Genomic DNA, 25,835 nt, shown 5'->3' with positions numbered 1-25,835 from the left:
TCTAGTTATGTATCAGATTCCGTATTACTCAATGTCTGAGTTTAGCCAAAGTGAGTCTCTCTCTCTCTCTCTCTCTCTCTCTCTCTCTCTCTCTCTCTCCCTCTCTCTCTCTCTCTCTCTCTCACAATCTTTGAACTTACACTGATCACTGAAATGCACGTCATAATAATTTGTTTAAACCGAATACAAGTTAACTGTGATCTGTTCCAAGAAACATTTTTTTGGAAATGACTCATGATCAAACATGTGACAGTACTAGGTGTACAACTGGGTGACAAGTAGCCTGAAGTAACTGTGATAAAAATGAACTGACAATGATAGTATCGTTGTTTTGACCTAGATGAACCCTGAGTGAGGAAATGGACGAAATCTGTCTCAAGTGGCAATGAATATGAAGAACCTGAATGGACGTGGAGTGGCCAGAACTGACCTCAGGACTAACGTGCTCATAATCTGACCACACAGGAAATGGACATCTGCAGTTTAAGTTCCGACGATTTTTTTGGCTAGATGCATGTGCACAGTTAAGAAACGTGTGTGTTAGTACTGCTTTGTATCCCTCATTTACTGTAAACTGTCATCTACATGACACCATCCTTCATGGCGTAGTTTTTGTGTAATCGCTAAAGGATATTCAAGGCGGAAGGAGAACCTTCTGGTTTGCCGTGCGATGCCTCAGAAAGTGTAACAAGTCTCGATGTAGACATTACGTACTGACTATCTTTGAAAAAAAACGAAGTTTTGTATGCCCTGCGTATATATATAACCCGATAAACTTCCTTCTCTTCTCGTTCATAAATTGACTCCTCCTTCCATCACACCCTTTCCCTCCTTTCTCCTTCATTCTCTTCCTCCTTCTCTCTCTCCTCATCGGTGACTTTTTGCCTTCGTTTTGCTCTTGACTGATCTTGGATGCCTCATCATGAAGAACATCATTTATTTTCTCCATTTCACTTCTTTTGCCTCCTCCTTCTCCTCCTCCTACCAATGAAATTAATTCCTTTGTCTCGCACTTGTTACTTTCACTTTTGGTCAGTCTCACTCAGACTCTCACGTCAGCTTCAGACTGTCATTTATTTTACTCAGTCACTCTACTCTCCCACATTTCCTACTTTTTTTACCCCGACTCATTCCCATACCCATGGTATAAGGGCAAGGAGAGTAGTCGAACCTGAGAAAATTATGCCCCCTTCTCATATTGAATGCACGATCATTGAATGGTTGCTGACTTCATATATAACAATTAAATATATACTGTATATATATATATATATATATATATATATATATATATATATATATATATATATATATATATATATATAAATAGATAGATAGATAGATAGATAGATAGATACATATATATATACATATATATATACATATAAATATAAATATAAATATATATATATATATATATATATATATATATATATATATATATATATATATATATATATATTAAACCCTCTGCAATTCGGATTAATTGGGAGGAACCGCATGTCGAAATATAAAAAAATTCGAATTATCAGAGCACATGCCTGGCCCTGTCCCCAAAGCACACCCAAGCTCACTAAAACATGGCTTTTTCACAAAAACATTGAATAGTACAGCACAGTAATGTACCTACGTCCCATACCACGTGCCACTGCCTGCCTTTGTTGTGTGGATGGTCGCTGTGATGAGAAACGTTTATTTCCTTATTTCCTTGCTCCTCATTTCCTCTCAGTAGTCTGAGCACATGGTTCCAAACTAACTTTAGTTAGGCCTAAGCACTATGAAAGTTCTATAAACACAAGAAAAGCATTTCTTCCTAAGGAAAATGTAAAACTGATGGGCGAAATGACGTGTGATGTTTAAATGCAAACGATCAGTTAGATCAAATGAGTCCGATGCGTTTACGATGTGGATAGTTTCTTTGATGGAAAAAAAAAAAAATAATGAGGAAGCAGTAAAATTCGTGTTTTCGCCTTTAGTGCAACGAGTGTGAAGAAGAAGAAGAAAAGGGGGGGCTTTGTGCCTGACCTTTGTTATCAACTGATTGTCTTTGGTCGAGAAAATTCGGCTCTTATGGAATATGAAGACACTACGTGTTGACGTAAATAGTTGGGTGAGATAATTATGTGAGTTCAGTTTTTGTGAATTATGCTGTCATACAAATTATACTGCTTGGCTGACTTGTGTGTTATTCACAATTACGGCATTCGTTTACATCTGAGAAGTGAGAAGTACCCAATCACTCCATGCTGATAACTTCAGTATATATATTTTTTCCTTTATTGTTGATGACTAATGACTTTCAAAAATAGTTTCACACTGCAATTATTTATTTATTTATTTATTTTAGTGCGCCGAAAGTGGTTCCTGGCGAAATATGCATGATGCAGGGCGGCCATTAACGTGTTGGTTAGGTCAGAAGTTTTTCTTGATTGGTAATGAAGACTTTTAAGAGGCTTAGTGGCAATCCTTGGTAGTTAAAATTTAATGGGGAGTATTAGGGGGTAAAATAGTTGGTTAGGTTAGGTAAGAGTGCCCTGATATCCAGTCGGCGACATCGTATGTAAACACAATGTCTTGGGTGTCTTATGGCAGACATATTTATAGTAACCTATCTTTAAATACATTTTTAACGAAAAATATGGGCCTCCTAGAACCTAACCCTCTATTTTTCATGTAAATTTATGTCAGGTTTTACGATGGAGACCACTCAGAGCACATCTGTTGCTGAGAAAGACTCTGGCTGAACTGAGCACCGTGGCGAGGAATACTCCGACTGAAACCCTTGTTCAGACTTATCTCGCTTAATTTGTATTTTTGTCCGAATTAAAACTATTTGTCTGGCAAAGAGATCCCAATTAACAGATATCCGATTTATTCGGGTTCGAATTAGGGTTTACTGTATATATATATATATATATATATATATATATATATATATATATATATATATATATATATATATATATATATATATATATATATATATATAATTTCCTGTGGCACCCCACGGGATGCATATGGCCTCAATGAACTCTCTCCACCAATATTTGTCTCTTGCCATCTCCTTCAGGTCCCACCAACACTCCTCTCCTGCTTCTTTTTTCATTGTCCTCAACCAGGTTTCCCTCAGCCTACCTCTACCTCTTCTTCCTCTAGCAGTCCACTCTGGCACATCCTGTATTAAACTACCTTCTTTTCTGTATATGTGCCCCAGCCACTTCCAGCGAGACAGTCTCACATATTCATTAATTGGTTCCACTCTCGTAATATCCCTTACTCTTGCATTTGTAACTCTGTCTTGCCACTTTACCCCAAGAATCCTTCTCAGTATTTTATTTTCAAATCCTAATACTTTCTGATCTGTTGCAATTGTACTGTACCATGACTCATGCCCGTAAATTAAAATTGGTCTAACCATGGACTTGTAAATTTTCACTTTAGTATGTACCGAAAGCATATTATTATTCCAAACAGATTTCAACATTCCAACAGCTCGCCAAGCCTGTCTAATCCTCTCCTCAATTTCATTGTTTAATGATCCATTAGATGATACAATCGTTCCCAGATATTTAAAGTTTTCTACATTCTTCACCACATTATTCCCAATTACACAATCGATTTGGTTCTCCACGTTCATATTAATAATGACGAGTTGATGAATGCGCTTTTGAAACTTTTTAATGTGGCTTGGGATAATGGTGGAATTCCAAAAGAGTGGAAAAATGGAGTGATTATAAAAATACCAAAAAAGGGAGATTTAAGTGTGTGTGGCAATTGGAGGGGGATAACTTTGACACCTGTAGTTGCAAAAGTCTTTTCCAAATCTTGTTGAACAGAATAGAGCCAGTAATTGATAACACTTTAAGAGAAGAACAAGCGGGATTTAGAAAGGGTCGAGGTTGTAATGATCAGATTTTTATTGTAAGGCATCTAATGCAACAAGCTACTGAGATGAAAATGCCACTTAGTATGTGTTTTGTGGATTTTGAAAAGGCGTTTGATAGTGTTTCACGTGGAGCTATGTTGAAAATTATGAGATTCTATGGTATACCAGAAAAGTTTGTAAATATTATTAAAAGCTTGCATGAAGGTACTTTTTGTAAGGTAATGGTGGGTGGTTCTTTGAGTGATCCATTTCAAGTTAGATCAGGAGTGATTCAAGGAGGAGTTCTTTCGCCATTGTTGTTTGTTTTGGTTATGGATTATGTTATGATAAATGTTGTAAGGAGAACAGGTGCAGGAATTGACTGGAAAGAAAATAAGAAGCTGATAGATCTGGACTATGCTGATGATACTGTACTGATTTGTGGAAGTATTTACAAGATGCAGAGGGTGCTTGATTGTCTGGTGGAGGAAGGAGAAAAAGTGGGATTGGTAATAAATTGTGGAAAGACTGAAATTATTAATATGAACGTGGAAAACCAAATCGATTGTGTAATTGGGAATAGTATATATATATATATATATATATATATATATATATATATATATATATATATATTGTTACGCTGTTCGCCTTTCCGTTCCCACGGATGCAGCCGTTACAGCTGGGCTAGGGGGATTATGCAGTATGTATCCGCGTCATTCGCGGAGTTTAAATTAGCGAGTGTTACAAGTTCTTTTGTTTCTTTCGTTCCTGCCACTGAGGGCAATTTTATTTCATACCATGCTGAGTATGCATTTGATTATTTTGATTGTCTTGTGTGAGCTACAAGTATATTTAATAATGTTTTGCTTGCATTAGAAGTACCAGTTTATTGTAGAGAGAGAGGGGCACGAATATAAGTTCTTATTAATTAATTTGATTCATGCGTTCGCGCTTGGCCGTGCCCGAGCCTTGATCAGGGGCAGTCTCTTCCCAGCCAGCTTTAGTATCGGGTGCTTGTACACTCTCTCTCTCTCTCCCCAGTCATTTTTCTGCCGAGCTGGCGTTTTCATTTAAGTTTATTTTTATTCTTTTTGTTGCTGACTGAGGGAAGTAGTTATTTTAGTTTGTTTTTGTAACTGTGTTGTCTTTGGAGGGCCAGTTTGGCTCACCGTGGTCTTCTCGCTGCCTTTGTTAACGTTCCCCAACACACGTACATACACACACACACCCCTAACCCCTACACAGTTAATCCCATCTCTTTGCTCAAGGCTAGTGAGAACTATCGTGAGCCATTAACTGCGTTCCCCCTTGGACACGGGTTAAGTAGAAAGTCGTCACCACCGGAAGTAAGTGGGAGGTGTTCCTGTATGCTGTCTCGGGCGGTATTACTTCCGGTAGTGACGATAGTAGGCTAGATCTATAGGTAGGCTGTTCCGTTTTACTATCACAGTACAGAGTGTTGCGTTCTTAAGTAAGTATTCTTCCGTTGCGCAGTTTTTCTCTAGTTTGCGGAGTGTCAGTGCCGGGGTCTGCGTTATTTTCGCAACGCAGTGGAGGCCGATCATCTAAGGCTGACTTGTTGTCTTTTTGTAATAGCCCCGGGCTGGCGCAAACCGTAACAGTGGCGACCCTGCCAGGATATCCTAACAGTGCCTTCTTCTTGCTAGGATATCGTTACCTTGGCGTTCTCTGTGCTTTGAGGTGAAGTTGATGTGTTTTGTAGTTTCTCAGTCAGCATTAGTATTTCATTATTTAGTACTGCCATTGATTTGTCGCCATGGAGTCACGCGTGTCTACACCAGATCGCGTACGTGCTGAGTCACCTGTGGATATGGAACAACGAGAGGCACATAGCAAAGGTACTCCCCGTGTGAGCCCTGAGTTTGACTATGGTGCTGAAATGCCTCGTTTCGCTACCCCACTATTACCATCTATGATGCCGCCGAGCCAGTTTAGAGCAGTTCCCCCAGGTATGTCTAGTGCTTTCCCTGGAGTTGTTCATTCCACTCCCATATACCCTGGAGCCTTGTCACCGGAGGCTCAGTTGCAGTTGGAGTTGAAAAAGTTGGAGATGGAAATGCAGCGTGCAAAAGAAGAGAGGGAGATGCAGCGTGAAAAAGAAGAGAGGGAAATGCAGCATGCAAAAGAAGAGAGGGAGATGGAGTTGCAGCGTGAAAAAATGCGATTTGAGCTGGAGAAGACTCGCTTGGAGCTGACTGCTAATAGACCAACTTCAGATACCCAAACCTCAGGCCGTGCAGAGGATAGGGAGAGTTGGTTCTCAAGGAGTCTAAAATTAGTGCCAGCATTTGATGAGTTGAAGTTGACAGAATGGTTTGTCAGGTTTGAAAAGAAGGCTAGGGAGTTTGAGTGACCCAGGCAGCGCTGGGTGGGGTTGGTATCTAATGTGCTGAAGGGAAAAGCTTTGGAAGTGTATAATAGGTTGAGCCCTGAGGATGTAGATGATTATGATGAATTTAAAACAGCCATCCTGAAGGCATATGAACTTAGACCAGAGGCTTATCGGTTGTTGTTCCGTGGTGCTCGGAAAAGGCCTGCTGACACCTATATGGCCTACGCTAGGTATCTGGAGGAGAGGTTAGACGAGTGGTTGCTGAGTGAGAGCGCCACTTCGTATAACGAGGTGCGTGAACTGCTTTTGATGGAACATTTTACCAACATGGCTGACAAAGAAATTGGTGTTAAAATTAGGGAGAAGAGATTTAAGACCTTGAAGGAAGCAGCGACGTGGGCTGATGACCGGGTGTTTGCCTTATGGAGTATGGGGGTCAAGTATGCTAATTTTCAGTATTCCAGGGAGAGGACTGTGAGTGGCCCTGCCTGGGACAAATCTCCCGTGAATCAGTCCAAGGGAAGTTCAGAGGAGAAAAAGAATTCAGGGAGAAAGAGCCCTGTATCCAGTTCGAAGCTAGTTTGTTACTTTTGCAAACAGAGTGGGCACATCAAGCCTAACTGCCCTAAGTGGAAGGCCTCCCAAAATGCCAAACCAGTGGCACTAGTTATAGGTTCGAGTCAGGTGAACGAGAGGAGTTGGGAGAGTGGTAACGGTGAGGGAGAAGTCTGTGGAAAGCTGGAGTGCAGCCGGCTGTGCTCGCTGCCAGCTCAGGCTGAAAAAGTTACCCAACATGCTACGCCACCTCCGGATGAACTGCCTCAGAAATCGTCCCTAGACTGGTGTAAACCTTTTATATGTCACGGCACAGTGGAAATTCATGGGATCAGTTATCCAGTTACTGTGGCTCGTGATACCTGTGCACAACAGTCTGTGTGCAGAAACGTGACTGGAGGGCCTGTGAACTCAGGGAAGTATGTGCTGTGTAGAGGCATGAACTCAGATGAATACTATGATTATGTTCATGTGGAACTCGATTGCCCCATTGTTCAGGCTGCAGCTCAAGTAGCTGTTGCTGATGTAATGCCACTAGAGGGGGTTGATTTTCTGCTGGGGAATGACCTGGCTGGAGAGAAAGTATTTCCATCTCTTCCCTCACCAGTTGTTGTGGCAGAGAAGTGTTTTGACGCCCCAGAAATTGGTATTGAAGTTGATGCAGAAGTGGAAGCCATGTTCCCGGTCTGTGCAATTACAAGATCTATGGCACAGGTTGCAGCCCGGGAGGAAGAACTGGTGAAGTCACAGGTTCTTGGGGTCGACTGTGGTGAGGCAGGGCCACCAATGGAGGAACCTAGTGAGCAGAGTGTTGCTGTGGTGGGTGAGGAGAGTGGGAATGTGTGCATGGGTGCCGCCCCACTTCCCACTCAGGACACTAGAGGTGGTGTTGAGTGTGTCTGTGTGGAGACTGAACCCAGCCCATCGACTGAATTAGGAGAATTTCAGGACGCTGGGGTCGACTGCGGGGATGCAGGACCACCGTCAAACGCGCCTGAGGAACAGAGTGTCACTGTTGAGGGTAGAGGTGATGATGTCAGTGTGGAGTCTGACATTCCTCCCCCTGTCGAGTGTACTAGAGGTGACGCTGAGATTGATCGCCCTTCGCAATCCAGTGTCCCGACCAGTCCCTTATCTCAGTCAGTAGAGCTGGCGGGTGTTGGATCAGCAGAATTGAGGGTGAAGCAACAGGAGGATGTAACATTAAAGCCCTTGTTTGCTCGAGTAGGGGAAGAAAGAAGTATGGAGTGTGGTAAGGAGGAGTTCCTGATTAAAGACAATGTTTTACATCGCCGATGGACGCCCACTGGCGCCACGGTGGATGGAGGAGTGGGTGAGTTAGTGCAGGTGGTGGTGCCTGTGCAGTATAGGGTGCCGTTAATGCAGTTAGCACATGAGGGACCTTTAGCTGGTCACTTGGGAAACAGAAAGACAGTGCAGCGCTTAAGGTATAACTTTTGGTGGCCAAGTATGCCGGGACAAGTTGCTGCGTACATCAAGAGCTGTCACACGTGTCAGATAGTGGGCAAGCCTAATCAAGTTCTTCCTGTGGCCCCTTTGACTCCCATTCCTGCAGTTGAACCTCCGTTTACCCGGGTAATCATTGATATCGTGGGCCCTTTACCTCCTACTTCTGCTGGAAACAAGTATTTGTTAACCATAATGGATGTTACAACGCGATACCCAGAGGCTATACCAATCAGAAGCATGCAGGCGAAGTCAGTAGTCAAGCAACTTATCCTGTTCTTTACTCATTTTGGCCTGCCCAAGGAGTTGCAGTCAGACCGTGGAGTAAATTTTACATCTAATTTATTTAAGCAGACAATGACAGAGTTGGGCATCAAACACATTTTGTCCAGTGCCTACCATCCGCAGTCACAAGGTGCCCTGGAGAGGCATCATCAGACCTTAAAGACCATGCTGCGCACCTTCTGCTATGATAGTGGAAAGGATTGGGACCTAGCGGTACCCTTTGTTATGTTTGCAGTGAGAGAGGTACCAACTGAGTCGTTAGGGTTTTCACCCAATGAGTTAGTGTTTGGGCACAGAGTTCGTGGTCCCTTGGATGTGGTGCGAGAGGCCTGGAGTAACAACAAATCTGGCAACCAGGAATCCATGCTTGACTATGTCTGCCGCACTCGGGAGAGACTGCATTGTGCTTTAGAGCTTGCCCGTGACCATCTAATCGGGGCTCAAGCGAAAATGAAGGCTCATTATGATAAGAAGGTCAGAAGTCGTGAGTTTAAGCAAGGAGATGAAGTTTTGGCACTGCTGCCCATGCAAGGAAAACCTCTGGCAGCTAGATTCAGTGGTCCTTATATTGTGAAGAAGAAAGTTGGGGAACTTGACTATCTAATTGTTACCCCAGACAGGCGGAAGAGTACTCAGTTGTGCCACATTAATATGTTGAAGCCATACTACCGCCCAGTTGATTCTCATTGTGGGATGACTGCTGATGTCTCTCACCTGGGATGTGAAGGACGGGGAAAGGAGGACGTGGCATCAAAGGAACGTGCTGTGGAGGGAGCTGTTGGTGCCGATGATGTGAGTAGTGGACCAGGGTTACAGCCACAGTCCCTGGAAGGTGACTTTGGAGTGGACGTTGAGGGAACCAGGGATAAGAGCGCTCCTGTAGTTTTGGCGGTTGGTAGTGAGTTGGAGGAGCAGGAGGAAGTGCTTAGTCGTGGTGAGATGTTACCAGCTGACCTATGGGAGGGCAATGGTTATGCAGCTCTGGTGGAGAAATTGCGACACCTTGAGCCAGTAAAGCGAGAAGAGCTGTGCAACAGATTATGGAAACATCCGAAAGTTTTTGGAGATTCACCGGGATTGACAACTTGGGCTACTCATGACATTGAAGTTGGGGATAGTAAGCCTGTAAAATTAGCTCCCTACCGCATCAACCCTATCAGACAGAAAGCTCTCGATAATGAGATCAAGTATATGTTGGACCATGGATTGATCAAGAGGAGTTTCAGTGAGTGGAGTTCACCAGTTACCTTACAGCCGAAGCCAGATGGGAAGGTTAGGTTGTGTGTGGACTTCCGGAAGGTTAACTCACTGTCTAAGACCGATGCTTATCCCTTGCCTCGGGTCGATGACTCCATGGACAAGGTGGGAAATGCCACTTATATCACCAAACTTGACTTAGTAAAAGGATACTGGCAGGTCCCGCTGACGGAACGGGCTAAACAAGTGGCTAGCTTTGTTGTCAGTGGTGCAGTATATCAGTGCCAGGTGATGCCTTATGGATTGAAGAATGCTCCAGCCACTTTCCAGAGGCTTATGGATAAAGTGGTGGATGGCATACCTAATTGTGTCGTTTACATCGATGATGTCATTGTGTATGACACCAAGTGGGAGGAGCACCTTGATCATGTGGAAATGCTCATTAAGCGGTTGGAGGAAGCTGGCTTAGTAGTCAACTTAGACAAGTGCGAGTTCGTATGTGCTAAGGTCCAGTACCTTGGATTTGTTGTAGGACATGGGCAAGTGGCTCCACCTCGGGCTAAGGTGGATGCCATTTCCAACTTTGCAGCACCCCAGTGTCGCCGTGCCCTCCAGCGATTTTTGGGCATGATCGGCTATTACAGACGATTTATTGGGAATTACTCCACAGTGCTTGCCCCTCTTACTGACTTATTGCGCAAGGATAAGAAGTGGCAGTGGACAGCCGAGTGTGAGCAAGCTTTTACTACTGTTAAGTCTCTGCTGTGCCACCACCCTATATTGCGTGCACCAGATTTTGACAAATCTTTTGTGCTGGCAGTTGATGCTAGCCGAGTAGGGGTAGGAGCAGTGTTGATGCAGCCGGATGAGGGCCAGGTTGAACATCCCATATCATACTTCTCAAAGAAGTTTAATAGAGCCCAGAAGAACTACTCTGTCATAGAGCAGGAGTTATTAGCGATTATCCTGGCCCTGCAACACTTTGCTGTCTACCTGCCCCCTTTTGGCCCTGTGATCAAGATTTATTCAGACCATCATCCCCTGCAGTTTTTGAACAAGTTTAAATTTAAGAACCAGCGTTTGACCCGCTGGAGTTTGCTTTTGCAGGAGTACAATTTAGAAGTTAGGCATATTAAGGGGACTGATAACGTAATTGCTGATTGTTTATCCAGGGAGGGGTCAGGGTCTTGATTCGAAAATTTTGATCCAGGGCTCAAAATTTTCCCTTGGGGAAGGGCGTGTTACGCTGTTCGCCTTTCCGTTCCCACGGATGCAGCCGTTACAGCTGGGCTAGGGGGATTATGCAGTATGTATCCGCGTCATTCGCGGAGTTTAAATTAGCGAGTGTTACAAGTTCTTTTGTTTCTTTCGTTCCTGCCACTGAGGGCAATTTTATTTCATACCATGCTGAGTATGCATTTGATTATTTTGATTGTCTTGTGTGAGCTACAAGTATATTTAATAATGTTTTGCTTGCATTAGAAGTACCAGTTTATTGTAGAGAGAGAGGGGCACGAATATAAGTTCTTATTAATTAATTTGATTCATGCGTTCGCGCTTGGCCGTGCACGAGCCTTGATCAGGGGCAGTCTCTTCCCAGCCAGCTTTAGTATCGGGTGCTTGTACACTCTCTCTCTCTCTCCCCAGTCATTTTTCTGCCGAGCTGGCGTTTTCATTTAAGTTTATTTTTATTCTTTTTGTTGCTGACTGAGGGAAGTAGTTATTTTAGTTTGTTTTTGTAACCGTGTTGTCTTTGGAGGGCCAGTTTGGCTCACCGTGGTCTTCTCGCTGCCTTTGTTAACGTTCCCCAACACACGTACATACACACACACACCCCTAACCCCTACACAGTTAATCCCATCTCTTTGCTCAAGGCTAGTGAGAACTATCGTGAGCCATTAACTGCGTTCCCCCTTGGACACGGGTTAAGTAGAAAGTCGTCACCACCGGAAGTAAGTGGGAGGTGTTCCTGTATGCTGTCTCGGGCGGTATTACTTCCGGTAGTGACGATAGTAGGCTAGATCTATAGGTAGGCTGTTCCGTTTTACTATCACAGTACAGAGTGTTGCGTTCTTAAGTAAGTATTCTTCCGTTGCGCAGTTTTTCTCTAGTTTGCGGAGTGTCAGTGCCGGGGTCTGCGTTATTTTCGCAACGCAGTGGAGGCCGATCATCTAAGGCTGACTTGTTGTCTTTTTGTAATAGCCCCGGGCTGGCGCAAACCGTAACAATATATATATATATATATATATATATATATATATGCCAGACGCCTCAATCCCGTTTGGGGTGGCGACAAACAAATCGCCTCCACGTCGCCCTGTCCCCCGCCATTTCACTGCCCTGCTCCCAACTCACACCCCTCTCTCTCATATACCTCTCCACCCCATCCCTCCATCTCATCCTCGGCCTCCCCCTCCCTCTTCCCCCTTCCACCTCACTCACATACACTCTCTTCGTCAGTCTTTCACCCTCCATCCTCTCCACAGGGCCAAACCACCTCAGTGTGTTCCTCATAACGCTTCCTATCACATCCACATATATATATATATATATATATATATATATATATATATATATATATATATATATATATATATATATATATATATATATATATATATATATATATATATATATATATATATATATATAATCATGATAGTCATCCTTATCATGTCTAATGCCTTGCTCAGTTATGGGTACTCCCCGACAGGGAATAACTGTAACCATCCTGCCTCCTGACTAGCCTACCCACCCCCTCTTTCATGGAAATTTTCATATTAAATTATTTAGCTGGTAGAAGAAAGGAACGCTCTATACAAGACCGTGACAACTATCCCAGCTGGCTAATGGAAGGGTTTGAGGATTTTGCTGTGATTTTGGCATAACAGTATCGACCGATGTTCCACAAGGCTCACTGATACGTCATTACAGCGATCCAGCTAATACCATCACTACTCTTCTAATCAAGTGCCCGGTTACAGTGTAAACTCGGGTGTTTGTGCTCAGGGGCTGTCATCTTTATTGGATTGCTGGGCCTCAGGGAACGGATTAATTGATGTATTGTAAAACTAGGAATAGAGAAAAAAATATAAGCACCATATCTCCAGTCAATCATTGTCATTACCCCTGCCAAGGAGGTTATGTTTTCACCCCTGTCCGTTTGTTTGTTTGCTTGTTGGTTTGTTTGCTTGTTGGTTTGTGAGCAAAATTACACAAAAACTACTGGACGCATTTCCACGAAACATGGTAGAAGAACGGGCCTTGGCCCAGACTAGACTTCATTAAATTTTGGTGCAGATCTGTGTAAAGGTGCGGATCTAAGATTTTTTTTTTTTTTTTCACTTTCTTTAACATTGCGAGATAGGTCGTTTTTCGTCATTTTCGTAAAATTTTCAGTAAATATTGCATGGATCTTGAAAAAATCAAGCATACTTAGGTTATTGGTATCTACAAATGTGTACAGTTTGGCGCGGATCCATATAAATTTCCGAATCTAGCTGATTTAAATATGCTTTTATAGGGGGGTAGTCTTTTTCCATTTTGGATTAGACTTGACTGAATTAAAAGGAACTGCATGTTGGGCCTTGGCGGAGGTATGCGCTCTACGGTGTGCCATTCTAGTTTGTTTATGTGTTTGTCGGCAGTTTTCCTTAACCCTTCAGCTGAGGCAGCATGTTTTCTTGCTCGTACATCGCTGGTACGACAAGTACAGGGGAAAAATGGGTATTTTCACTAGCTATTTTGACCCATTTATACTTAACCTAACATCCTGAAATTATGGTCACTAAAACTTGCATCCATTCCCTAACCAATGAGAGAAACTGGAGGTCCGTAAGTTACCCAGGACTGAAGGGAGAGTAGGTTGAATACGAGAGGTGCTTTTTGTTATCACCAAGGCAGGCACATGGCAGCATTATAGGTGGTCACCATGCTTCATGCGAGAGAAAGTTTTGGAGGTGACTCCCGGGCTTTGTAACACTAAAAACAAGTTAATCGCTAATTATCAGCTATAAGGACACGTGTTCCACCGCACTCTGGTATGGACGTTCCCCACAAGACTAAGGGTCCGGGAACTTTTTTATGGTATTACCCAAAAATTTGAGTAAAATGAAATTACCCCCCAGACTTCAAAGTAAACAAAAACAAGCCAATTTGCTCTTAAGATTGTTGCATATCGTATACAAAAAAATCAGATTAAAACAAATGATTACTGGATTCATTATTCTAGATAAATATATAACAAACCCACATTCTGCCACAAGCATAGCACACAAACAAATATTAGTAAAAAAGACTGAAAAACCGAAGAATTTAATTCATAACCTCTTCATTTCGGGTTTTGGAAAAATTATGCTGTTTCATTTTTGGTACATCAAAATCAGGGATTTTTGATGTCAGAACAACATGGATGCTGTTTTCAGGGTCCAACCGATTTCTCTACTTTTTAAAAGTTCACAAGGGTAGAAATTCCCTCCTCACAAAAGAAGATTGTTGCAAAAGAGAGCAGCATTTTTGTCGCTTCCACATGTGCAATTTTGCAGGTATTTGCAGCTTTGAACATCCAAAAAGATGAGAGATCTCCCTTGTTCTGAAAGTCCATGCGTGCTTCACTGTTCGAGCGAAGTTCAAGACGCGCTTCTGCCAATCCTTCAGGCTCTTCAGGCATATCAGCAAGTTCACAGTTAAAGTGATTCACAGCCCAGCTGAAGTGTGTGCATCAAGCTCTGGAAAGTAATTAAAGAACCACTGTTTGAGTTTGGCCAGGTGCCTTGTAACTGACTCCTTGATGTCACCAAGACTGAGATTTTCACAATCTTCTGAAAACTTTGTTAGCTTTTTCACAATCTTCCAAAAACTTTGTTAGCTTTGGAAAGGCAGGCATCTCACTTTTATTAACTTTCTGATCCCAGTACAGTAGCTTTGATCCAAATGCTGATAATTTTTCTCTTGCTAAATTGACATTCTTGTTTTTTCCTTGCAATTCCTTGTTCAGTTCATTCACATGCCCAAAAAGGTCAGCTAAATATGCGAGATATGTTAACCAAGTGGAGTTTCTGAACTAATCTGCAAGGGCGTGTTTCGGATCCACCAGAAACATTTCTAGGTCGGTTCTGAAAGCCCACACTTTATTTGCAAGATTACCACGTGAAAACCACCCCACTTCTTTGTGAAAAAGGACTGAACATTCAGCCTCGCCATCCTCACATTCACCACGAAACAGCCGCGTGTTTAATGCATTCCCTTTGACAGCAGTGACTGTCTTAATCACATCATTCATGACAGCTTCCAGTTCAGGTTCCAGCTGCTTCACAACCGGTGCCTGGTGATGTATCATACAATGGGAAATATCAGTTTTGGGATACTGCCCTTTGCCCAAAGCCACAAAGCCGCTGACATGACCCAACATGGCTGGAGCTCCATCACCAGACACACCAATACAGTTTACCCACTTAGAACATTTGGTATTTTGAAGTATGCATCAACCTTGCTGAAGTATTAATTCCACGAGATCTCAACTCAAGAGGAGAACATACCAACATTCCTTCTTCATTTGCATCAGAACCCCAGTATCGAGCATACACCATCAGCTGCGAATTGCTGCTGACATCTGTAGTCTCATTAAGCCGAACAGCAAAATCTTTGCTCTCTTCTATTGAAGAAATCATTTGTTCTCTCACAACTCATGCAGACAAAGGCACTGAATCCAGTTACATGGCCTCTTTCTGCCCACACATGATTTCTACCATTTTCACTGCTGCAGGTGTGACTAATTCTTCGCTAAGAGTATGCAGGTTATTGTTTCGGACTATCAACCAGGCCACTTCAAAGCTAGCATTCGATGCTGAACGTTGATCATATGTTGCTGTCTTGTTACTTTCCAATCTCTGCCTTTTGACTGCTCCTTCCAAATTCTCAAAGTATTCCCGAGGTTTGGAAGACAGATATTAGTGCAAATTGTCTATGTGTTTCTTCAGCTGATTCTTTTTGAGTGTCTCTGCAGTCTGCACTTTCCAACAGACGACACATTGTGGCCTCGTTTGTCCTTACTCCACTATTTCTGTGAAGTCATAATTGAGGAACTCTGCCTGTTATGTCCTTTTCCTGATTGATGCCATCTAAACACACACACGCACACACACACACACACACACACACACACACACACACACACGTCTGTGTACACATCTGTCGATAGTACGGCGGCTAAGCAACAAATATGATACATTGTCATGGTTTTACATCTGATTCACTAAAACTTACATCATATATGTGAAAAATCAATAATACACCGCACGCATTACCTCGCATACCGCACGCTTTACCCCGCTAATTTCTTGATTTACCCCATTTGAGGTGATTTGCCCCTGTTTCCCGAACCCTGTACAAGAGCAAAACCACAAGCGATGCACTTGTTACTAAACATGCTGCTTGAGCGAAATGGTAAATGAAGTTACACGTAATGCTTTCCTCATAATTTTTGCAAGTTCTCACTAAATATATCGTTATTATTATCTCTTATAACTGTAAATTCACTTACAAGGTATTAAAGTAACACTCAGAGTTGTCACGTAAATGTGGCAGTACTTTACTTACTTCTTTTCCTGTCACTTATTACTAGCTGTTCACATACAAGGTCATTCTCTGTCTGTGTAATTCCTTTTCTTTGGCCTTGTAAAACTATCCATATCCAGAATAACCTCTTAGCAAGCGTCACTGGCTTTACCAGGCATGAAGCGCATATCAGTATCACACTCCATTGTCTCCATACTCACTGTTAAACTATTTTTTTCGTACACTAAACTAGGATATTTGCACATATTAACAATATTTTATGGCATTAGGAACATTTGGAGATGTGGCAGGCACAGACGCATTGGGCCATGCAAAGCTCAACATTGAACTTGTCACACATACATAATCATAACTTTCATATGTTCTCCTTATAATTTTTGCATCTATCTTTCTATCTATCTATCCATTATATATATATATATATATATATATATATATATATATATATATATATATATATATATATATATATATATATATATATATATATGACCTTCATTCACATTGACTGGTTGAGAGAGTGGAGCATATGGAAATATATAGTCTATTGCATGAATTCATTCCATCTTTTCAGTATTACACCTTTATCAAGGAACTGACAGAATAGCTGAAGATTTTAAGTTTCTATACACAGTGATTGTCCCCGTCCTCTTCATGCTGGTGGCCCCTCTTCCTACGTCGTCCCATCCATTCACGGTCGGCTACTCCCGTCGTGGTCATCTCATATCATGCTGGTTGTCACGTCCCCCCACACCCCCCCCTTTTCCTTTCGTCTCCCACCTCTTCATGTACTATATCCGTGGTGCTCGTCTCTGAGTTTGTCATTATCGTACCCTGGCACCCTACCATTCAAAAGTGCGTCCGACGTCGTATCATTATTATAAACGAATCATATTATTATGCATGGATGTATTATACACGAATATTATTATACACGAACATGTTATACAAGAATCACTTGCGTATCATATTATACACGAAATTGGACGCATTGTTGAGGGGTAAGTTGCCAGCGCACGATAATAACCTCAGAGTTGTGCGCCGCGACTACAGTCGCCTCTGCTGCTGCCTAACTCCAGGTTACAAATCCTTCACATGTGATGACTGTGTTCTTTATTATAATATACATTGCTTCCACTGATTTTCTTATGATTATATTCATTCCCTCGTGAATTATACTTGCTCCTTTCCACTGTAGAAGATGATCGGTTTCATCATTAGGCCTATGTTGCACTACTGCATTTGATGCATCATGTCTTTTTGCTGATGCTCTGTGTTATTGTACACGTGTAGTTAATTCTTTGGACGTCCCACCGATGTTTACCTCCAGGCATTGACTGCAAGTGTCTGGTACACAATACTCAAGTCACTCTTGTCCGGATAATCTTTCCTACCCACGACCTCCCTCACCTTCTGACCTGAATGGACTGTATTGCCGTAAAAAAATTCTAAATGATGTGAACATCTCGAAAATTAAATATTATTATATATCTAGCATTTGCTTCTTTAATTTTACTCTCATTGCCCCAATGATCAAATATTTGCTTTGCCTTTCTCTGTAGTTTCATAAGCATACCTCTGTTGTGCCCTAGTTTCAGGAAATTGTCTGCAACATATTTAAATAACATTTAGGTATTCCGGGCAGCAGATCCTCAGGTCTCTGTGGAAAAAACAGTAATAACTTCTGATTGATTCTGCTATTGAGAGCTGACCTGACATGTACAAAATCATTTTTGTCAGTCGGTTTCCTGGACACTGAGTGTCTGAGTTCTTGACCTGATATCCTTATAGTCATATCTAAAAACGGGACACATCATTCCTCTTCTTTTCCCACTGTCAGGTCGACCCTGTCATGCGCCTCATTTAACCCGACGATGGATTAGTACGTACACTCGTACATAATTCACTTTGAAGCACATCACTCAAGGTTTAGTACATTGATATACTTTTGGGTATTTTGAAATCCCACTTGGTCACATCAGGCCTCGGAAACCCATAAAAAATGGTGGATATTACAGAAATTAGTAGCTGGCAACTCGGCCCACTTCATGAATATAGTGTGTGTGCTAAAAAAAAAAAAAAAAAAAAAATCCTTCATTACAATACTACCTCTGGAGCCAGCCAAGGCCGTCTCTTGGGCCAGCCGGCCACCAAGCCAGCTGGCATCAAGGTTGTTCTCGTTAAAAAAGGGCAGACAATTTGGTGCATCAGGAACATAATAATGGTACCGGTATATTTGCACTACATGATTTTTAGTTTTTTAAGAGATAAGGAAAAAAAAATTGATACTTTCCATATCTGTAATTAAACAATCTGCGGGTTTATCTCCTTAGTTCTTTGTCAACTTTTGTGTTATTTGGCATGACTTCAAGAACGTCATCAATATATCGTAGCCGAAGGGAGTTTCTGATCTTTAGAAGTTTTTCTTTTTCCAACATCTCCTTAAACAGATAGGATAACATCGGGCTCGAAGGACGGCCCATCGACAGGCCATTGTGCTGCAGGTACTCCTGATTGTTAAAGTAAAATGAAGTGAACCTAACAAAGAATAATATTAGTTCTGTGTAGTCTTGCTTAGGTATAGGGGGTTGTTCACTGGTCATTGTTTTTACGGTTTTCTTCATTGCTTCCGGTGCCCCGTCTACAGGAGCATTAGTAAATAACGCCTTCACATCAAAACTCATTAATATTTTGTCTTTGAAGTCTACATTTCCTAGTCTGTTAGTCATATCTAACGAGGTTTTCAGACGTGTGTTGCAGATGGCACCCAACTTGTTAGACGAAGGTTTTGCTAATTATTTTACAAGTTCGTGGGAAGCACTGCTCATACCTGAAGTGATTGGTAGTATTGGAATCCCAGGCTTGTGTACTCTGGGAAGTCTTTTCATTCTGGGTGGTTGTGGATCCTATTCAATAAGATAAAAAAAAAAGAAAAAAATACGTTCCTTCGATCTTCTTAGTGCTCTCCCGACTCCCTTACTGAATTTCTCTGATTCCATTACTTTGAATCATCCACTGTTTTTAGTGTGTAGCCATATCACTCAAAAGTTCTGATATTCTTTTGTTACATTTAACTTTGTTCTTAAACATAACACCCTCTTTCTTTACCAGTTGTTGTGATCACTATGTTTTCAAAATTCCTAAGTTATTTAATGTCTTGCAGAATCTTCCAGGGATGACACTTAAATCCAAACTGGTTAAAGCTTTGCAGCAAGCTAAGACCGCCTGTTTGAAACCTTTCTCCATATCATTATTCTTCCATCTGTAGTTCTTAGGAACGTGTTTGGAGTAACTTTTGGTATCCTTTCCTTATTGAATTTCAAGGATAAAGGATAATACTCTAAATGCCAACGTACAAATGTAATTTAAAGTACAAAATTAAAACTATTCAGATATGAACCTTATAATGATGCACTCTGCTGTAACTGAGTTTTCACTCAATTGGGTTGCTTTCAAGTCAGGTATTATGGAAAGAAATTTCAGCTTCAAAAATAATATGCTAACCCTGCACATAGCCAACTGTTCTTCAGTCATACAACTTTTTCTGTAACTGAAAATTAAATAAATAATGACAGTCAAATGTAATAATAACGACATTAGGCGACAGTTTCAAAGTGAATTCATTTCTAAGCAGTTGCTGAGTAGTCGATATTAATTCAATAATACTCCACTAAATGTGCCATGAAAACCATACTAACGGGTAAAATAGGTTGGAACCATTACTGAAATTATCAAATACAATCTACTGAAAGCATGGTGACCTTTTCTCTTTACTGACTAGGCATTCTTTTATCTGACTTTTTCAATCCGTTGGTGTGTGTGTGTGTGTGTGTGTGTGTGTGTGTGTGTGTGTGTGTGTGTGTGTGTGTGTGTGTGTGTGTGTGTGTGTGTGTGTGTGTGTGTGTGTGTGTGTGTGTGTGTGTGTGTGTGTGTGTGTGTGTGTGTGTGTGTGTGTGTGTGTGTGTGTGCGCGCGCTGCAAATATATCGGAAATGTTTTATTTTCGAAAGTACATTAATTTTGCCACAAGTACCTGTCAGGTAAACAGCATGTGGAAGATGGTAGAGGGACTGAGAAATCTAATAAAAGAAAGACAACTAGAGTTGAAAGGTGGAAGGAGACGATGCAAAAGACAAAGACTAAAAGAGGATATACTGAAAGGAAGCGGGGGGGGGGGGGAACAGGGGAAGAAGCTTGGGGTGGAAAGAAAAAGTGTGCAAGAGACAGAGAGGGAAAACTGGAACTGTGCTCGAAATCAAGGAACAGGGGAAAGAGAGAAGTCAAAGTGAGAGGGTGAGAATGGGAGCGAGAACGTGAGGGTCCAAGGAAAGAGGAAATGCATGAAAGAATGTCAGGATGAGAGAGAGAGAGAGAGAGAGAGAGAGAGAGAGAGAGAGAGAGAGAGAGAGAAAGAGAGAGAAAGTGTTTACAGTGGGTAAAGAAGTGTGACTGAGGCTGAGCTGATGAATCATTACGGAGGAGACGTGGAGGGGACATGGGGATTAGCTGGGAGGTGGGAAAGGAGTGGGAGGTGGAGCAAGGCTGGGGGAAGTGTGTGTGTGTGTGTGTGTGTGTGTGTGTGTGTGTGTGTGTGTGTGTGAAGAGAGAGAGGGCGAGGGAGAAGGAAGGAAGGAGAGAGAGAAAACAATGGACGCGGAATAAGAAGGAAGAAGTGGGAAACGTCAAAGAGGTTAAGGAAGGCGAGATATGGAGGAAAAATGAAAAATAAAGAAAAGGAAGGAGCGAAGGTAAGAGACAAAATGATGAAACAGCGACAATGTACTGGGGAGATTAAAGAAATTAAAAGAACAAAAGTACGACGAGGGTAAAGGAAATCAGGAATATGTAAGAAGAGAGACGCCGGGAAGAAGGATGAAGAGAAGAAAGAATGATGAAGTGAAGAGGGAAAAAGAAAAGGAAGGAGGAGGAAAGGAAGAAAGTGTCGGAAATGCACAGAGAAAATAACATAGATAAGAAGGGTGGGTACATTTGCGTGGAAGCGAATAGGTAAAAGAGGGATTTGAAGAAAAGTGTTGGTAGTCAACACAGAAATAAACAAGAAGCTGTGCGAAGGCGCAGCAAACCCTTCCCCGACAGTCATTTGAGTACTGACGTATAAACACAACAGGAGATACCGCTTATAAAATTTGAAGTTAATCGGATGGAAATTGACGATTTTATGCCCATTTGAAATTTTAGGCCTGACCCACCTGACACTGACTCCCCCCTCCTACCGCCAACTGAGGGTGACGCACATGATGTAATGAGGCATGTTAGTGGACGCAGGTTTGAAAGATGCGATTTTAGATTTTGCTTTTATGTCGATATGACGAATTTGAAAGGAGTTATGGCGAAAAAAACGATTTTTTAAATACACTTTTTGGGCCTACAGCCTAGGCCTTGGTCTAATTTGGCCCCAAATTTAATCAGGTGATCAGAAGGTCATAGTCCATCATTCCCGTAATTTTAGTCAAAATCGCATCAGTAGTTTTCGCGTAAAGTTGTTAAGACAGGCAGACAAACAGACAAATAAACAAACAGACAAATCGAGGGAAAACAATACCCGTCCCCAGGCCGCCCCGGGGAGGGAACGGGTAACAAACGCATGCATGTACAAGCACACCACCTTTCAGCAGACAGTTCTACTTGTCTTGGGAAAGATCAGTCAAAATGAAAGTGTGATATATCACAAAGCTGTTTGACCTGTGATAAGATATAGAGACCATGTGCCTCACACATATACACATAAACACACACGTTACATACATACACAGGCAACACAGGTGGCTCTTGCTTGTTCGTATCGCTCGCTCGCTTGAACATTGACACACAGCCACTGTTTGTTCCCCAGAGCAGCAGGTAGTTGGGGGTAAAAAATGGGGGAGCCTTTACTCGTACCTCTTGTAGGAAATTATAGATTTTATAGACATGATTTACACATTTTTTGGAACTTCCATGGAAAATAAATACCTTCATGAACATGTGAAAGAGACTTTTTCAAAATTAACATTTTCTTTAGTCAATGCTAAAAGTACATTTAAAATTGTCACATTGCTGAACTTACTGCATTTACGATTGCTTTGGCCAGGCCGTTTGATGGGTCATCCTTTAAAGCATAGGATTTGCCACTTCAGTGATGAAAATTTTTCAGAAATATCTGTTACAAGAAATTATGTTATCGATTTTATTTGGTAATGTCTGGTACGGACGTCGTCAAAAGCAAATGGAGTGAATCAAGGGTTTGAAGCGAGTTACAAGTAGCGACATGCTTATTTTATTTTTTGAGAGAGAAACAGGGAGAGAGAGAACAAAAAACGATAATCAATGCAAACAAAGCAGTAGATGAAACTACAGTGGCGGGGAGAGCAAGTGGAGATTGTCAGGCGTGAAAGGATTGAACTTGTTGGTGAGTCTCCTGAGTGTGTGGAAGAGTTTTGTTATTTGTGAGACATGTCATGTGCTGGAGGTGGGGCTAGAGTGAAGAGTGGTTGGAAGCAGTTCAGGGAACTGTTGCCTCTTCTGACATTGAGAAGGCTCTCCCTCCGTGCTAAGGGATCTTTGTCTGCAGCATGTGTTAGGAGTGTAATGCTGTATGGTAGTGAGACCTGGGCAGTAAAGGATGAGGATATTCGCCGGCTCAAACGTACAGAAATGACAATGATTATGTGAATGTGCATTGCATACCTGAGTGTGAGACGTGGGTGGGGGGGGAGGCTAGGTTTACGATGGAAGAGTTGAGCAATAGGATGGGACTGGAGTGTATTGATGTTGTGATGAGCAGAGGTAGATTGAGATGGTTTGGACATATGGAGAGGATGGGGGATGATAATTGGGTGCAGAAAGTGAGAAGTATTAATGTTTGGGGTAGGGTTGCGTCAGGAGATCGAAAAAGACCTGGGATGAGGTCACTGAGTGTGACCTCAAGGATAAGGGACTGAATAGGGAAGCTGTCAGAGACCAAGCTGCATGGAGAGCTGCCATTAGGTGACCAAGGCTGATGCATGCAAGCATGTTGGAGCCTTCAGAAACGAACGAACGAACATCAATGCTTAACGCACTTCACTTGATCGAATAAGTTCCACACCTTACAGAAGACATCTGTTAACCTGCAAAAATTCTCATGAGAGAAAACCATAACAAAAATGACGTAATATTACAATCGCTACCAGCAAAAATTTTCATGAGAGAATACCATAATAATAACGACGTTATCTTACATTCGCTATATCTGCCTATAGCCAGACGCCGTAATCCCATAAGCTGTGGACACAAACAAATCGCTTCCATATCACACTGTCCTCTTCCTTTAGACTGTCCTCACCCCAAGTCACACCCTATTTTCTTAAATATTTCCACCCTATACTCCATCTCACCCTCGGTCTCCCATCCCAACATCCATCTTACTTACATAAACTCTTTTAGTTAACCTCATATTCTCCAACTTCTGCACATGCCAAACCATCTCAAGAATATTTCTAAAGTGGGCCATACACGCACAGGCGAACCCGTCCGTTGGCCTGAAGAGGCCAGCCTGTTCAGGCAGACCTGGGTGTGTTGTGGGTAGGGAACAGGCGCCTGCGCAGGCGGCCTCAACGGTCGTCCCGGGATCTGTCGCGGACAGATTTTCGTGGTCAGGCTCCGGTCAGGTTCAGGCAAACTGAGCGTGTGTTGGGTGCCGCAGGCCGTCAGGCGTCACTCTTGTGTCAGTTGTGCGGGAGAATTTTAAAGCCTTGTACCAGCAACCTGTGGCAAAAACCTCAGTGTGGCTATCAGACTTTCATGCGGCGGAATAGCATTCCTCATACAGGTATCCTTCTTCTTTATTACTGGGGAAACCAGTAACAACAGCTGCAGGTAGGAATGCTCGTCCATCCTCAAGTAATTATACGAGTCATTTTTCTCGCACGGCAATGCTTTCAACAGAGTCAGATGGGACAATTTACTCCCCCTCATCAACCAGTCTTTTGCCCATTTGGTCCGTTTTTCCTCCTCTTTCTATTATTTTCAATATAGGCCGCGGCAACAGCCACAATAGCATACACTTCCAGGTTAGCTGTGGGCAGCGGAGCATCCATGGTCACCCTCACGCCACGGCGTTTCGCTTGCAACTGAGCCGAGACGTGAGGCCGACTGAATCGTGTGTGGGCACAGCCTTGTTCGTTGAGGCCAGCCTCTTCAGGCCACCGGACGGGCTCGCTTGTGCATGTATGGCCCGCTTAATGCTTTCAGTCACATCCACTGGGGGAGGCGGTGGCTCGATCGGTAGAGAGTTGGCCTGCAGTCCTAACGGACCCGGGTTCAAATCCCGCTGGGGCAGGGAACAGTTTAAGGATTTGAATTTCATAAAATCAGACTTTACTGATCTACCAGAAGACCCGCTGACATATCGTAAAAATACCCCCGCTAATACCAATACACCAGTCCTATATGAGACAGCCCTAGCATGTATTCAGTATGGACGGTGGGTGTTAGCGCCGAAGTGGTGACATGTAGAGGTGTGCGGTACGTAGGAGGACTACTGGGCCTTGAAAGCAGGCTGTAAAGCCTATGCCCAGAGTCGGTCACATAAAAAAAAACAAAAAAAACATCAACACTAAAACGTTCTTCATTCCCTCGTTTTTCTTTCAGTTCTTCATGGATAACCACATACTCCACACAAATTATTCACCTCTACTGCTCTCATTCTTTATTTGTGTCGTTCAAGCTGGGTCTAACTCTCATTTCCATGCATGAGAGAAAGGGTGACAGTACTGTCATGCAGTGACTTTCCTAATTCCATACTAACCCCTCGATTCCTTATCACTGCTTTCAGTTTACCAGTAACCTTTTTTTCCCTGCTATATCCTTTCATGCACTTCATTCTCTAAACTTCCATCATTATCCATCCCGCCAATATATAACTGAAAGTAATTACAGTCTCCTTTTTGTCATCGTAGCAATAGAGTTAATTTTTATTAGTTTTCCGTTACCCCTTTACCATCGCTCCCGTCAACGTCTTCCCATCACTTAGCTTCAACATTTTACCTGACATTTTCAAAATACCCTGTATATAAATATGTAACAGTGTACCGAGAACGATATGATAGAAAACATGCAGAATTGGAAAATTGTAAGTAAATCTCACTTTTGAGATTAATGTGAAATGTAATTATCCTCTCATGCTTTGCACTGCATGGTGCATCGATTATACTTCACTGACTTGTCATTTTTTTTTTTTATGCAAAGAAGAAGGAAGCAAAGGCTAGAAGTCACAAGATTGTTCCCTCCAAGAAAAAATAAAATCAATATAACAGAGAATCAAATTCAAGATCCATTAATTTCGAGATGCCTGGACACACCGCGTTTAAAAGACCTGGGAAAATAGGAAGTAGGAAACACAGGCAGAAGATGACAGTTTCAGAGTTGACCTGTTGCATACATGAAGGACTGGAAGTAAAGGTTAACTCTTGCATAAATGAGAAGGACAGAAAAGGGATGAGAGTTTACTAGCTGGGTGCTACGTGCCAGCCGCAGTGGTGGAGGGATGCAAGCAGAC

The 25,835-nt window shown here is 42.3% G+C and overlaps 1 protein-coding gene across 1 annotated transcript; it reads right to left on the bottom strand.

Moving 5' to 3' along the window:
* Nucleotides 1-14,787: 14,787 nt before the first annotated feature.
* On the bottom strand, nucleotides 14,788-15,394 carry LOC145405560 (protein FAM200A-like). The gene is made up of 2 exons (XM_080276894.1): nucleotides 15,263-15,394; nucleotides 14,788-15,048 (listed from the first exon to the last, which is right to left on the bottom strand). Exons 1-2 carry the CDS (start codon nucleotides 15,392-15,394, stop codon nucleotides 14,788-14,790), a joined length of 393 nt encoding a protein of 130 aa, XP_080133020.1.
* Between the last annotated feature and the right edge of the window lie 10,441 nt (nucleotides 15,395-25,835).

This window comes from Coenobita brevimanus, chromosome 67, assembly GCF_032717465.1.
Source record: "Coenobita brevimanus isolate Jiangsu-jjx chromosome 67, ASM3271746v2, whole genome shotgun sequence".
Classification (NCBI taxonomy): Eukaryota; Metazoa; Arthropoda; class Malacostraca; order Decapoda; family Coenobitidae; genus Coenobita; species Coenobita brevimanus.
This window is presented reverse-complemented; position numbering and strand designations above follow the sequence as displayed.

Excerpts from the sequence above, each read along its gene's own strand:
- LOC145405560 (XM_080276894.1), bottom strand. The coding sequence starts at position 15,394 with ATGATTTCTTCAATAGAAGAGAGCAAAGATTTTGCTGTTCGGCTTAAT. Across the intron at positions 15,049-15,262 it reads CAAATGAAGAAGGAATGTTG|GCACCGGTTGTGAAGCAGCT; the intron begins GTATGTTCTCCT and ends ATACATCACCAG.